This window comes from Hyperoodon ampullatus, assembly GCF_949752795.1.
Source record: "Hyperoodon ampullatus genome assembly, chromosome: 2".
NCBI lineage: Eukaryota > Metazoa > Chordata > Mammalia > Artiodactyla > Ziphiidae > Hyperoodon > Hyperoodon ampullatus.
This window is the reverse complement of record NC_136915.1, coordinates 18,922,008-18,938,560: the sequence shown is the minus strand read 5'-3', so window position 1 is coordinate 18,938,560 and position 16,553 is coordinate 18,922,008. Positions and strand designations below refer to the sequence as shown.

General features: G+C 38.0%; 1 protein-coding gene across 4 annotated transcripts in view; it reads right to left on the bottom strand.

Moving 5' to 3' along the window:
• The window catches only part of KDM1A (lysine demethylase 1A), a gene marked incomplete at its 5' end in the record, with an annotated part of 63,503 nt that overhangs the window by 10,490 nt on the left and 36,460 nt on the right, over positions 1–16,553 (bottom strand). For all 4 annotated transcript variants that reach the window (XM_079698165.1, XM_079698166.1, XM_079698167.1 and 1 more), the window contains 9 exons: positions 238–311; positions 1,087–1,221; positions 2,427–2,517; positions 2,895–3,037; positions 11,694–11,788; positions 12,841–12,922; positions 14,509–14,615; positions 15,502–15,594; positions 16,209–16,287. In XM_079698165.1, the coding sequence (XP_079554291.1) occupies positions 238–311; positions 1,087–1,221; positions 2,427–2,517; positions 2,895–3,037; positions 11,694–11,788; positions 12,841–12,922; positions 14,509–14,615; positions 15,502–15,594; positions 16,209–16,287 (899 nt within the window). The remainder of the gene's footprint in view (positions 1–237; positions 312–1,086; positions 1,222–2,426; positions 2,518–2,894; positions 3,038–11,693; positions 11,789–12,840; positions 12,923–14,508; positions 14,616–15,501; positions 15,595–16,208; positions 16,288–16,553) is intronic.

Sequence of the window (16,553 nt, the reverse complement as noted above, 5' to 3'; positions counted from 1 at the left end):
AAAAAAAGATACCTAGATTCAAGTATCTAGGACACCGTTACACATTAAAATATAAGAGCAGAGGATTAAGGAACCTGACAAATAGTCCGATGTGCACAGATACCTTCCATTCATTAAGCAATTTACAATACATTCACTGAACATAAATAAAAGCCCAGGGTGCTTTGTAATTTTTTTTTAAAATCTAACAGAAGGAACAGTAAAAGCTATCTTTCTGAGCGTTTGTGCTTTCCTTACCTTGGAGGATTGGCTTCCAATTCTTGAAGTTTTTCTTCTAGCTTTCCTTGTGTTTCAGCTAATTCATCATATTCCTGATAAAATTAAGAGAACTGGGTTGATCTTGATGGGTCAGAGACCCACCTAGTTATTTATACCACAAGGTGTAAGGCCTGGACCATATCCCTGTTTAGGTCAATCTACAAGTGTGCCTTAGCTGAAGGCTGGAGGTTGGGTCAGGGCTCAGGGATGGTTGCTCTTGGAGACAAGTTACAATGTTAGCCTAGAATTAAGACTGAGGGGGGTGGAGGCGGGGAGGTGGGGAGGATGCAGAAGGAGGAAATAAAGAAACATACTAGTATGCTACACAGTAAGGATGAAAAAGAATAGTGACTACCACTTCTGGTGCGTTTACTGTGTCCCTAGCATGGAATAAGCACTTCAGACCCCCTACAAGTGAGGGAGTACTAACACTATGTCACAGATGAGGTGACTAAGGAGTCTAAGGTCACATGGCTAGGAGATACTAAGTTAGGGATTTCAACCAGACAGTTTGACTCCATTCAATAACTCTGAAGTCCATGTTCATTATCATTATTTTAAATTGTCAGAGATAAACTATGACAGAGGGCTAAACTGAGATGTAGGTAAGCTAAAGGATGACACTGTGAAAACAGGCAGGAATTCTGCAGAAAAAGCAGACAAAATTAACCCATTAAGTTCCCACAGCTCCTGTGTACCAAACCTTCTTCTTCCTACTACAGGCACCTGTGATTGGCTAGTGGCTCTCTCTTTTCCAAAGTTTCCCGGATCTATACTATTTCTTAGGATTCCAAGTAAAAATCAATGAGGCATGTATGTATACCATACCTTGCATAAGGCAGTTAGATCCCTGTGTTTGCTTTTCACTAAGAACTCAGCAGTGATATCTCTGGGTGGCTTGACTTCAGATGCTTCTTTGTATTGCTGATGGAGTTCTTTAATTTTCTCTTTTAAATTTACCATCTAAGAGGGAAAAATACAAATTTACCATTCCAGACAGTAATTCATCGTCAAAGCATGTACTTTGGTTCCTCCCCTAAACTGCTATTATACCAAAACAGTGTTATACTGCAAGGTCTATGGAATTCTTAAATACCTCTTCCAAATCATGACATTAAAAAAAAATTTTTTTAATGACATTTTAAAACAGGAAAAAATCCTATATGGCTCAACATAGAGGTATCATATCACTATCAGATAAGTAGGATTGGCTCTGTCTTCCAAAACAAATGGGAGAACTAGGAATGTCCCATTAATAAAAATATATAATTAATTAAAAATTAACTACCAGGAAAAACAAACTGTCTCCAATTAAACTTATTGCTTTGGGAAACAAATTGTCATGATTTGTTTTTTAAATATGTAAAAGGTCAAATCATCACACAAAGAACCTTAAAGAACCATTCCCAATGTTAGTTTTTTCGGATTTCTGGTGGTGCTACACAAGACTAGGGTGAAGGTTAAAGCTTGAGACTGGGAGCTTCACACCAGCTGGCCATGTTCTAGCCACTCTTCTCACTTCATCCATACCACAATCCATGAAGAAGGTGTGCCAGAGACCTCTTCATTTGACAAGATGAAGAAATGAGGTACAGTGAGAGAATGAGGCAAGAGTCCAGTCACAAGATGCACCCAGATTTTGCATCATAAAGCCCCCAAGTTTGCAGCTGGCAGGATGAGGAGAAACAAATGGTTTCCCAGTCTGGAGCTGGGGCTCTGGAAGGTGGCATAAACAAAGGCCCCCTTATAGGTACCATTGGGGAATATCCCCATATTGGCACCTCAAGTGAAATAATTATGCCAATGAATTATGGTACTGGCTTCTGACATGTTGTCTTCATCAGTGGGAACTTAACCCCAGCACAGCTGATCTCCCTCTCATCCTAGACTTCAGCAGAGGGCACTAGGCCAGCTTTGCAACAGTCAACAGCAACCTGACACAGGAAAGATCTATTTCCCCCAGCAACAATTTACCAATAATGCCATACTGAAAGACTGACAGATAAAACAGTGCCTTTTGCTAGTCATTATTTTCTTAACAATAATGAGCTGTGCAGACTTTCTCTCCCATGGAGAAAAAAAATCAGAAATGCTTTTAAATTTCTAAATTAAAGGCCTTTTCCCCCTACTGATGCATCTTCAGCTATGAAAAAAATATAAAATTTCACCTTATTAAGAAGTTCTTTCAGTTCCTCCTGAGTTTTCACTATCTTCTTCCAATGTTCAATCTGCTCATCTTTGACATGCTTTTCTTGTAACCTGAAGAGACAATATATATGCTCGGGCCACACAGCCAGCCTTGTTGAGTAAGACAGGTGCCCATCAGAAACATTTGATGGCATCAAGGCCCTCTAAAATTTCTAATACTTTGGAATAAGAAAGTTGGCTGGTGGCAAATTATTTTCTAGGCTATGTTAAATACAGTTAATTCAATACCATAAAAGACATGAATTTTACAATCGAGAGAGCCTTAAGGATCATGTAATTATTTTAAATAGGTTTACTTTTGGATTTAACTATTTCACAAGAAAATAAGTGAAAACCAGCTCAAATAAGATCTGATGAAAACTTTAAACATTAAATAGCAAATCTATAAATGGAATCTATAATACAACAAGCGGTATCAAAGTACTTACTGAATGACAACTTCCAATGCCTGGCCAAGGGACACAGGCTTATTATTGAGGACATTGAAGTCTAGTTGATGACTAAGGTAAGATGTAGCTTCTAGCAACCGGTTAAACTCTTGCTCTACCATTTCATCTTTCTCTTTAGGAACCTGAAAATTTGAAGTATGGCAGAGTTGGTCCTTACACAACTAAACATAACCATCCATGAAAACACAAATGCTCTACAGTTTAAAAGGTCAAAATATGTATCTCAAAGGGGAAACCTTTGAGGACAATGATTCAAACTGTCTTTTCTATGAAGTGGTCAATTCCATTAAATGAGACATGAAGTGTTTCAGCCCAGATATTTTCCTATTCTCATGATTTTGCCCTCAGAGCTGGGACTCTACCTCTATTAACAGCCACAGGATTCACACTGGTGCTGAGTGAAGTCATGTGGAGCACAAGGTGCCCTGGAGTTGACATGCACTGAGATAAGCTGGGCTGACATGCAGACAACACACTGGAGAAGTCCCAGAGAACAAAGACTATGTCAACACATCTGAGCACCTTCCAGAATAAGGACAGGATGAAAAAATAAGAAGCCCAAGGTATCTGCTTCCCCTCAAAGACGACAATTTCAGGTTAGGAGTAGGGAAGAGAGAAGTGAAATTCATGGCTATTAATAAGAACACAACAGCATCTTAATTCTTTCTCAGAGTAATAGTGTTTTACGGCACCAATTAAGTTCAGAGTTGAATATCCAATGCTCTTAGACTATGAGTGACTGAGGTACCAGGTCCGGCTCACTACTCTGGAGTAAGAGAACAGATTGCAAAGCAGATCGTCAAGCTGCAAGACCATGCTCCTAATCCCTGCTGTGCCCCTACCTAGTGATACCATCAGTTAGCTGACACAAATTCCTCTGCTACTGCTTAATTCAGCCCCAAAGTAAACTGTATCTACAATCCTATTGCTGAATTCATGGGAATAGCGAGAAGGAAAAAGCATGTCTAAGGCGAGCATCTCTTGCCCTAAAAAGCTAGGCATCGGGACTTCCCTGGTGGTCCAGTGGTTAAGACTCCGTGCTCCCAATGCAGGGGGCCTGGGTTCAATCCCTGGTCAGGGAACTAGATCCCGCATGCCGCAACGAAAGATCCCACACGCGGCAATGAAGAGCCCGCGTGCCACAACTAAGAGCCGGCACAGCCAAATAAATACATTTAAAAAAAAAAAAAAGAAAAAGAAAAAGCTAGGCATCAACTGGGAAACGGGATTCAAAATTTGGATTTTCACTTTACCATCAACCTAAAATTGGTAACAAGAAAACAAAACATGAAAGTAAGTCCTAATAATCACTAAGGCTGAGGAAGAATGATCTACAACTAGAGGTAACTATTATGGACAAGATCGTCACAGTAAAACTCTGCTTCTCGTCTGCAGCTCCTTCAGTCTTGCCCTTCCCAATTCAATGGAGGCTTTCGAAGCACTAGCCTCTGCCCCTTCACTGATGAGTCACACAGCAACTCTTATCAGATGAGCCATGGTACAGCAAGAAAGAATATGGTGAGAAGTATAATCTGCACCAAAACAAAGGGAAAAGGACTGCAACTCTCCTTTGGAACTGTAAATTATGACAAGACGCTATAACTAATTCAATCAAAATAATATTTTAAAGCATCAAGTTCTAAAAGATCACACATGGGAGAGATCAGGAAATCTTTATGAATTAGAGAATCCCCCTTAGCCTTAGAAATAGAAACCCCTGAGAATCTTTTGGTTTATGTTGAGAAATAAGGCAGTGAATCCGGCTTTGGATGCTTGGTGCCATTTATATATCAGGGTGGTACCTAGGACTTGGTGAATCAAACACATCTGACCTACCCATTCAAGTCCAGGGCCAAAGAAAGGAACTCTTGGTGACATCGCTACTTGTTCTGATTACACAGCTATCAGAGCTGATGGAAGTGACCTCTTGTCAGGAATTTCATTTACTTTCCCGTCAGTTACATATACTCTATATATGATGGTCACATACAGAAGAGCTCAAAGCAATGCTGAAATTTTGCTTGGTGTTAATTCCCGCAGTGATGTTACAAAAGATGGTTCTAAATTTGGTGCTCCTTTAAAAAGGAAACAATCACATTTTCAATATGAAATCTACATAGTTATGAGGTCTTCACTGATCACAGATGCAATGTGAATGACTGCTTTTCCTGGAGTACAAATGGTGGTATTTCTACATGTGGCTTCTAAAATGCCTAGCAGGAGGATGCTATAGCAGCAAGAGGGACCAGATCACATATGCCTCTACAATAGGACAGAAAGTGCCAATACGCCAAGTTTGCAAATGGTACAGATTAAAGCTCTTCCAGTGTCAATTGGATAGCTTGCTTTAGACAAGCTCTAATCTTTACAGCTAGAGTGACAGTCACACAGGGAAATTCATATTGAAAAAGTACGCAGCACTCAAAGGCTCAGTATCTGGGGTCCAGGGTGTGTGGTACAGAAATATTTAAAGGGACACTGTCAAGGTTAGAGGGACCAAATTTGACCTTTTGTTTCTTCCCTCTGTTTGCTGAGCAGCCCACTTGATTCGTTACACTTTCCCCTTTAGTCCACCCCCACCCCCACAAAAAATGACTTTTTACATGCGCTTTCAATGACAAATACTCAAATGGCACCAGCCCAACATACAGGTGCAACTCTACAACAACAAACCAGTGGGAATGTATGATGGACGGGATCTTTGGAAGGGAAAGATTTAAGTTTCAAGCTTTTAATGGGTTACTGTAAACAGTGAGGAAAATGAATTGAAAAATTATGAAAGAAAAATACCTTGACAGTGTCCTTTTAACCAGTGCAGCAGAGAGAGAAATAAACTGTAAATAATAGCCCAACAGCCAAGCCAAGTTTAGTTTTGTAAGACGGCAGTAAAATCAAGGCTTTAAACACACAGCATGACAGAAGCATTGTGAGCTCAGAAGCTGCAACTACCTCAGAAATAAGGAACAGACTGTACAGAGTCTAAAATGAGAGAGTCAAGGCACAGAAATGGGCAAAAGAAAGGCACTTTGGGTGGGGGTGGGGGTGGTAAAGGGAGACAGTGCAGAAAGCAGAGAGGAATAAGCAAAATTCAGTACAAGAGAAAAAATACAACAATCAAACCAAACAAACAAACACCAAACCAAAAGATCACTGTCGCATCTGACTGATACCAGAATGACAGGACTGCATCTCCAGGACAACCCCTCTAACTCAGGGCTCCAGTCAGCAGTCAGGTCCCATCCATTTCCTGCTAAGCAGTTATAGGAATGTTGTCAGTGACACCAGGGGTAGCTTTGAAACCTGGATTTTTTCCCATTAATTTTAAAATTCCACTTTAAAATTAAATATTTGGAAAATAGTAAATAAAATACTTGTCCATTAGGACACCAATACTGACTGGAAGAAAACCAAAATGTTTTTTTGATGTATTTAAACCTTGAATCTGTTTCTAAAATTAATCTATTAGATATATTCTACTTGACACACTCAGACAATGACAAGAACTTTAGCAACTGACTACCCTAAGCACCGCCTACATACCTGTTTCAGGTCATTTCTTTCCCTTTGGTGAGAACCCTTGGACTCTGTTAGTTCCACAAATAATTATGAAAGGATGTTGAAATACTGGCAATCTCTAACACAAGTCACAATAATTTTAGTTTAACCTGACCATTCGTTCTTTTTTTAGAAAATAAATTAATTAATTTATTTTTATTTTTGGCTGTGTTGGGTCTTCGTTGCTGCGTGGGCTTTCTCTAGTTGCTGTGAGCGGGGGCTACTCTTTGTTGTGGTGCGCAGGCTCCTCACTGTGGTGGCTTCTCTTGTGGAGCAGGGGCTCTAGGTGTGTGAGCTTCAGTAGTTGCGGCACACGGGCTCAGTAGTTGCGGCTCACAGGCCCTAGAGCACAGGTTCAGTAGTTGTGACGCACGGGCTTAGTTGCTCCGCGGCATGTGGGATCTTCCTGGACCAGGGATTGAACCTGTGTCCCCTGAATTGGCAGGCGGATTCTTAACCACTGTGCCACCAGGGAAGCCCTAACCTGACTGTTCTATTCTATATTCTTAAATTGCATCCTCAGAAAGGAACTCAGTAAATGATTACCAAGGCTTAAGCAACACATTTTACGCAGCTGGATTTCTATATTACAACACAGTGACAACACATAACAACAAACGAAGAAGCAGTCTTTCGGCAAAGGACCTTTGATACAGTTTCCTAGCAAAGAATCAAACAAAAAGGCTATTGCTTGAAATAGATTTTATGATTTTCCAAAACCATTTATTTCTCAATGAAAGGCTCCAAATAAATGGCTCCTTCAAGACTAAAAATTTGGTGAGTCTCACTCCTCTAAATGGGGTATAATCCTGACTGTTTTGATCCTATTATATGGAGCATCCATATATGGAGGATGGATTATATGGAGCATCCCTGAACATGGTCGGGGTGGGGAAGCCTGTGTGACTGGCTCATGCAGAATAAATTTTGGGAGAGCCAAGCAACTTTCTGGACAGGGTTCCTGATTCTGTAAGAAATCATCTCAAATCAACAGCTCTCCTTAGTTCTACCTCTGGTTGCATTCTATCCTCACAAGCTTGGTAGGTCTTCAAAAAACATTGCCCATCTGTCATACTTCCAGTCTGCATAAGTTCTCTAGCAGCAGAGCAAAAATGGAGTTAAGTGTACCTAGGTTCCAGGCACTCAAAGTTCTGAGATTTAGCCAGAGAAATCCTCAGAAAGAATTACACATTGAAGAAAGTTGTAATGGCCAAATCTGGCCAACAGAGGCCACAGTCAACCTCCACCTCTCCCATCCCCATGCACTTCTATAATTACGGTAAAACGAAAGATTAGCTCCTTTGGTAAATCGTGGAAAAAGAAATTTACATCTGAGGAGTTTCTAACCCAGATTCCCAAATAGCTAAGGGAAATGAGATATTGTTATTAACCCTGAAGGGAGAATAAGGACAACAGGTATATCCTTAATTCAAATAAAATTCAATGTGATTCTATAAATGGAGACTGTTGCCTCCCTCTCCTTCTTTTACCTCATAAGGAATCTTTTAGGGGATGTAAATAACTGACTTTCCTAGAGCAGGGACTAAGCCATGTGGAGAAGGCACACATGGCATGTCTAAGGAGTGCACTCCAGCAACTTCTAGCACATAGCGGAGGTGGTCAATAAATTCTTGTTAAATAAATTAATATAGTTTGGAAAAGTCAGGATTATAACTATATTTGAGGGGAAAAACTTATTTTGCAACTTCAAAAACATTAAAGGAAGGCATAAGATTTTTACATTTATCAAAAGCAGGGATTGGCAGTCATGATTTTAAAGGGTAGAGAAAGACTGCCTTAAAGATACCAAAGATGTTTCCAAAAAGGAAGATGAAAACTGAAACGGCCAAGATGCCTCTGTCAAAAGTATAACCACCTAAGCACCACTCTCTATGAATAAAAGTGGAAACTTGCTAAGTTATGATAGGTACTGAGTGTATCCAATCAATGGTATTTGTAAGAAGCCTGGCATGCATTACCTTTCAAGTGTTATCTTTCTTCCTCATAACAGCTGAGCCATTCCCAAGTAAAAATCAGGTTCTGTTTCTCTAAGTAGTTACTGAGTCTTTGGATCTCACTTAATAATCACACACACACACACAGAGTCTCTCTCTCTCTCTCACACACTCACTCACTTAAGATACCTTTTCATTACTCAAAAAAAGTCAAACACAAAACTAGAATCTAAAACCCCCAAGTTACTAGCTGTATAGGAGATGCAGAAAACAGTCATTTCTCCAGTCTCCCCCACCAATCCATGTTTTCAGTCCTCTCACTGGTGACTCCCAAAATGCTCCTGAAATATAATTACCCTATTTCCCAACCTTACCCAGATCTACTTAAAACTGCGTAATTCAGAGGATAACTCCATCATCAGTTAATCCAAGGGCACCTGCTTTATGAGCTCTGATTGTTTTTATAGGCTTGGAAGATACTTCTATTTATAAGAATATCCTATAGTAGAACCAGATTAGAAAGCCCTGTTCTAGTCAACCAAAGCCATAACATAAGCTTCCTCTGTCAAAAACAAACATACAAGCTCAACATACTAGCCAGTCCAGGACCAGAGAGAAGAGAGAGGCAAACTCTTTCAGGGATTCTTGTGACTGTTATTAAAACAATAACAAGGTAACAAAACAAAAACCACTTACTACATGATTTTTTTTCTATAGCAGCAAAATGGCTGAGTATGGTTATATGTCCTTAAGACAATATTACAAATGATATTAATAACTGAGTTAACTGCTGGTCTTGTATAGGATGAAATAATTAATTTCTATGTACTAACAACAGAACCATCAAATCAATCACCCTCTTTTCCACTGAGGCTATCCACAGAGAATGGAGGAACACATCTCATTTCGTTCAACAGTTCACTGAAGAAAAATCAATGGCTGAGTGAATATCATCACTCTAGGTGGGCCTCCTTAGAATAACTATTAAAAGAAAGCTCTCTGAGAAGGAGACTCAGCTGATGCAGTCACACTTGCAGTCAGAACTGCACACTCACCCCTGCCCCCACTTTCCTTGAACTATCAGCCAGGCAGAACAGAACAAGTGTGGGCATTAAAGCTGGAACACCAGACAACGGACCTTGGCTCTACAACTTATTGACTATAATGACCTCAGGAAAACATATGCATGTGCTTTAGATTCTTCCCCTGCAAAATGGGAGAATGAAGCAACTGACTGAGTTATTCCTTAGATTTCTAAAGCCACGATACATATCTGTGATTATAAGCATAAATTAACCAGGCTATAAGCTCTTAGTACTTGTCATATAAGCCAAAAGCCAGGCTACTGGTCACTGGTTGTCCATTCCAACTCTGAGCTAGACCACTGGGAACAGCATGATTAAGAAATATTAATATGTCTTCCTACGTTTGATTGACTAACTTAAGGCAAGCAGAACTCAAAGCTGCAAAGAATTTTTTCCCAAATTTGAGAATGCTTAAAGAATCCTCCTTACCATTTGGCTGCTTCACCAAATACAAACAAACAAATCTAGAAAAATCCTTTAAAGATCAGAGCTGAATGACAACAAAATGCTGAAAACCACACACCAGATTAACAACTGTGTACCAACATGCTACTCAAAGGGCTGGTCCTGGTGAGATAAGGAGCTTATGCCAGAACATAAACTAAATGCACCACCACTTCTTTCACTGACAAAGTCTTGCTACCAAAAAAAAAAAAGTCATCATCTGAACAAACATCGTGGTTAAATGATGTGGTTTATTTACATTCTGGCACAAGATATTAATCTCATCCCATACTAGTAACCAACAGTTAGTTCATGGATTGGCAGCTGGCTGTAGGCCACACTTCAGAGAATATTCGTATGTTATTTAGAAACAAGTGTTTTAAAAAATGTTTTACAGCTTATCTAATACCAAGAAAGCAGACAATTTCTTTGGATATCTCTACTAGGAAAAAACCCTCACTTTTTACTGTTAGAAAGACTAAATGAACCTGCTCTACACTCAGGAAAGTCTAAAGAAAAAGATAGCGTCTCAAAGATCAGTGATAATCTTTGGTCTGGATTCCATTACTTCTTGAGGACTAATGTAATATCTACTTCAGAGACCCTGCTTCCTCAATTCAATTCTCTAAATTACTGTCTATCTACCTAAAACACCTATCTGGTCATGTCACTTCCCCTGCTCTCAGCAAGACTGGAAAAATGGGAGTCCATTATAGTACTCTTTCTACTTTTGTATATGTTTGAAAATTTCTATAATAAAAAGGTGGGAAAAGATAATTATTTGTGTACAAGTACCATCAGACTGTGGGGTCTTACATGGCAGGGACTGTCTTATCTCTTTATCTTTTACAGGTCTTTGCAGGGTAAATAGAAGTTTATAGGATTGTTGAATTAACCTCTACTTCATCCTTTTCCTTTCTACTTTGTTTATTTTGCCAGAAGGCTGCCCGCCCTTTCCCCTCACCCCCAAAAAAGCCCTGGGAGGAAATATGGATCCAGAATGGTGGGAATGGGAACCAAAACATTTCCTAAAAGTTTGTACTTCTCTGATATGAACTGCATAAATCCTAAAGGTAGACAGGAAAAGGTGAGGATGTCCCATGGGACCTATCACACAAAATTCTAGAGTTGGAATCTTACCACTTTTAATAACAGTTGGCTAAACTGCCATATACATAGCAAGCTTTCCCTTCCTTCAAATATAAAGATGATAGTGTGTTTATAGCCTGAGAATTGTAGACTCCCTCACTCCTAACAGGGGAGTTGGCAAAAATTCTGCTGAATACAAACTTTTGAGTTTCACAGACCCCTAAAAATTAGGACTGACTTACATAACCTGTAATACAGCTATTAAAACACTCTCACTCTCCCATACTGAATATCACTTCCATGCTACTACCATACCAACCATAGGAAGCTCCTATGCCTCTGATCAACAAACACTTTAACCTATCTAAGCATCAGGTTAGTACCACCATTTCACTATTAGCCCACCAAAAACTAAAAAACTTAACAGCCTAGCTAGCCTAATCTTCATTAAGCATTTAAAGATAAATGCCTAAACAGGCATGTATAACCCCTTCCTATATAGCTCAGAGTTAAGAAACAATCACAATAATGTCACATCATTTCTACTCTCAGTTCATATTTATATGTGTGTATATTCATTCACATATTTCTCCAAAATTGTTTTCGACTGAACCAAAGAAATTGTGAAAAGTAGTTTGTTGTCAACTTACAGCTTGCCCATTAGCTTCATAAAGTGGGCATTTTTGCTTGATCTTGGCCAGTTCCATATTTACTTGCTTGCTAACCACAGCCATGGGATTCCCTCCTAGAAAAAACTCCAACAATTAAATTCAACATACCTATGAAAAGAGAACAAAAACCTCAATGCAAAAATATTTTTACTCAAAATTTAAAATATCAAAGCTTAGGGTACATGAATTATATATCAACAAAATGCCCAAAGTAAAATAAATATTTAAGTTAAGCATAAAGAAGAAAGCAAAACATTACCTATTACCAAAAATTAGTTAACATTACAGACCCTTCTAGATTTTATGTGCATAAAATTACAGACATATACATACAAAAGGATCATAACACATGCACTGTTTTGTGATCTTTTTCAACTTAGCAACAAATGTGGACATAATTTCATGTTAATATGCAGCTACATAATTTTTAGTGGCTGCATAGTTCTCATTCTATAATAATTTAATCTTCTAATTTGTGGTTTCTAACATTCTGCTACATCACTGTCCAGTTGTCTATTTTCTTAGGATAATTTCCTAGAACTGGATCCGCTAGGTTAAAATCTATGTACATTTAAAATTATGCTCATATTGATGTATCTTTTCAGGAAGACTATTTGTCAATTTACCTCTCACTAATACTGAGAACAGTATCCTAACCAATATATTTTAAAATTGTATCTATGGCTTTAAAAGATTAAACAGGGACTTCCCCGGTGGCGCAGTGGTTAAGAATCCGCCAGCCAATGCAGGCAACAAGGGTTTGACCCCTGGTCCGGGAAGATCCCACATGCCACGAAGCAACTAAGCCCGTGCGCCACACTACTGAGCCTGTGCTCTAGAGCCCGTGTGCCACAACTACTGAAGCCGGTGCACCTAGAGCCCATGCTCCACAGCAAGAGATGCCACTGCAATGAGAAGCATGCGCACCACAGCAGAGTAGCCCCCGCTCGCAGCAACTAGAGAAAGCCCGCGTGCAGCAACAAAGACCCAACGCAGCCAAAAAAAAAAAAACCATACATACATACATATATATATATATATATATATATATATATATATATGTAAGATTAAACAATTTTATGAGTCTCAGACCTTGTATTACAGCACAAAACTAAGAACTACTTACCAAGACCTGTTACTACCATGGCTCCAAGATCAGCTACGTAGTTTCCTTTGCGAAATGTAGCAACTCGTCCACCCACACGATCCTGTTTTTCAGAAATTAAATGGCTAAAATCATAAATTCTAGTTTAACCATAATAACCTGGCAAGGTACCATCTCAGGGCTCTTTGATAACTTAAAAAGAAAGGTGTAGTTAGAGTTTACATGGAGTACGATGTGAGCACAAAGAGCAAATGAACTTGAACTATTTGAGAGAGTGGTAGGTAATGAATGACATATAAAAGGAACAGAATTAAGTGATGTGAGGTAGGAAACAATTTGACACCCAGAAGACATACTTAGTTACTGGTTCTATTAGCCACCTACCCTAATGTCTCTAACACCAGTTGTACAGGCTGAGCAAGGGCCACTCACATAGAAAATATTTGTTCACAAATTTCAACACTAAAGGCCATTTTTCTACCATCATGTTCTGGCTCTTGCCCCACAGTGTCAAAGTCAGCTGTGAATGATTTGATATATGACTTCTCTGACAAATGCCTCTCCAGTGCAGCCCCATGCCCAAGGGCAGAGTGTCTACTGAGCATGACCTGTTGACAATACCTCTCATTTCTACACAAGCCCAAGTGTTATCTTTGCTGACTGCAGATTTTCAAGTATGGGGAAATCTTACTGAGCTGCAGTGGTACTTCAGTCATGGATTACATGAGAGTACTCTGTAAACTCCAAACAAACAAATGAAAAAAAGCAAAACAAAACAAAAACCTGCACACATGGGTAGGAATCATAATGATCCCATTATTCCTTGCTGTATTCCTTGTACATAGGAGACAGAGGGCACACAAATGTTTTCTGAATTAATGAATAAAATATTAAAGTAAGACTGTATCAGGAATTATTTAATTTTGATCTCCCCATACTCTATTTGAAAAGAACATTTTAAAAAACTAGGAATTTGTAAAAAGCAATTTAGACTGCCCTGCACAAAACATTTTGAAAGCTTTTATAAAATTTTAGATTGTTTAGGTTATGTGAGAAGTGTTTTGCTGTTTGGTTTTTGTTTTTTTTAAATGGTAGGAGTCAAGGGAGGTCTTTAAGCCACTGAAAAATAATTAAATCTCAAAAATTACTCATGAAAATGATTTGAATAGTAACATCCTAATGGGATGTTCTTTTTTTCCATTCTGTGCCATCATTCCCATTCACTTTCAGTTTCCATTTCTCTCTCTAGGACTAATGATAAGGAGCCAATATCTCGGCTTCACCAGGCTGTAAAAGATGGCTGCTGTCTGAGAACCAACTCCTTTCTGTTTACAATCAAACAGAATACAATTCACTCTGTCCCACCACTAAAAATAACTGCATCCTGTAAAGGGCATGTCTGAGAAAGCCCCCAAATTGAAAGTTAGCTGCCAAGAAACAATGACCTGAAAATATACATCAAAGGGCTATATGGATTATTTATAAACTCTAAATACTCCCTGAGCACTTTTCAAAGCTTTACTGTCAAAAATGCTTTATCCAATGTAGTTAACACTGTCAAAATACTTTGAGTATTATTTAAATCAGTTTGGTTTAGTTCAATTTGTAGGATTCCTTAATTTGCAACAGATAATTTCCTTACCATATTTCCATTAGGCTGGGCTTCTAAACCCAAAATAAAATTCTTACCCTGGCTTCCAGAAGTGTGACATCCATTCCAAAACTTTGTAACTGACGAGCTGCTGCCAAGCCCGAGACTCCAGAGCCTATAATGATTACCTTTCCTGTCTTTTTAGCTAAAATTAAAAAATGAACAAATATTAAAATACTTTGTTGTAGGTTTAAGAGTTTTTGTCATTTTTTTTCAAGAAAATTTTTAGGTTCTTAACATGTTATGACATCTCACAAAGTAACAATTCAGAGTTATTTTCAAAATATGAAAACTATATGAATACAAATTAGCAAATATCTGAAATTTATAAACTTTAATTCAATGTTGAAAATTCATAAATGAAATCCTTTATCTTAAGATTTACTTTCTCATTACCTCAGCCATGTGCTTCAGCATCTGCGACCCTTGGTTAATTTATTATGAATAATCTCCCACATTTACCTCACAATTATACTTAGGACAATTTGAGCAGTCAACCAATCGATTCTTAAAGCTATTTTCTTTAAGCTCTACTTCTGTAGCCTTTAGTTTCCTTTTATGAAAAATTATTAAAGCATAAATATAAATGTATTATAAATATATAGGTAGATAGATGTATTAATTCTCAAAATATCCCTATATTCTGATTCCTGGCAGACGTTATCCAGACACTATGAAAGGGGTAAAAAGCATTTAAAAAATAAAAATGCAACCTTTAGCATTGCATTAAAGAACTGGTTAATGAGTGAAAACAAACTTCTTACTTTATAACTGATTTTTTTCATTTTTAATAAATTTTACTTTTGTTTTTTCATAAATTGGAAATTCAGTATCTTTTACCAAGCATTTATCAAACCAGAAATTATAGGAAATTCACATTTACAAAGAGATTTTACTTTAAATTTGACTTATAAGAAGATAAACTTGGGAATATTCTGACTCTAAATATGGATTTAGAAATCAAAATAAAATGCTAAAAAGCCTCCTGGAACCTAATTTAAAACCATAAAATTCATTGGCCAGGTCCTTACTTGGGAGGGGCTTTATCCTCTTATAGATGCCGAAGTTGATAAGACCATGACGCTCTAAATAACTGTGAACTCGGTGGACAAGCACAGTATCACCTACAGAAAAATGAATTTAAAAACATGTTTATCTTTTTAGCACTTTAAATGGAAAACTCTTAACTCTTCTTCTGTTTCTCCATCATGAAGTCAGTCTATTCATCTTTTCTATAAGCTTCAAGTCATGTGACTCCTTTAGAAAAGTGATTCTTAGAACTATTCATCTGTGTGGTAGTCCAAAATGCATATCACATAATTTTGAATTTTTAAAAATGACATCCCATTACAGATGAAATGAAGGACAAAACCAACCCTTTAAAAAGTAGTATTATGCTCATTTATTTTGGCAAAAACTTTACAAGCCTGCTGGTGGCAAGTGGGAAATGAGAAAGCCAGATAGACAGCCAACTGAATGCCACCAAAGTACTATGTGGATTAAACCTGGAACATAGGTCTGGAGAAATTACTAACAATCTCTGAACTCACTCACCTGTTAACACAATTAAAAAATCAGAAAAACAATTACAAACACACAAAATAGTTTTGCTGCAAGGCTCATTTTTGCATAGCACAAGAAGATGAAAATTCATTATCAAATTCATTATCAAGGAACCATGAGCTTCTGGAAGGAAGTATCCATTTTCAAATCCAGTCCTATTGAACACACTACTTACTGTTGTAAGGCGCTTCTAATTGTTGGAGAGTAGCCTCAAAGGTCAGCTGAATCTTTGGATTATCCAACCACAACTGCAACTGTATTTAAATGATAGAAACTGTATTACAATCAAATAGACATATACCACTTGACCACTTTAAAATATCTTTTTAAGGCCTCAAATATAGGTTTTCCTTTCAGTGAAACAGTAAGGCTTATATTCCTGACAAAGAAACTAATGAAACACAAAACTATGTCAAATGAGTGAATTATTAAAGAAGCTAGGAGATAATTTAGCCTGCCTAGTAACTTGCCAAGATCATACAGCTGGGGAGCAACAAGAATTTAAACCTGGGTTAGATAA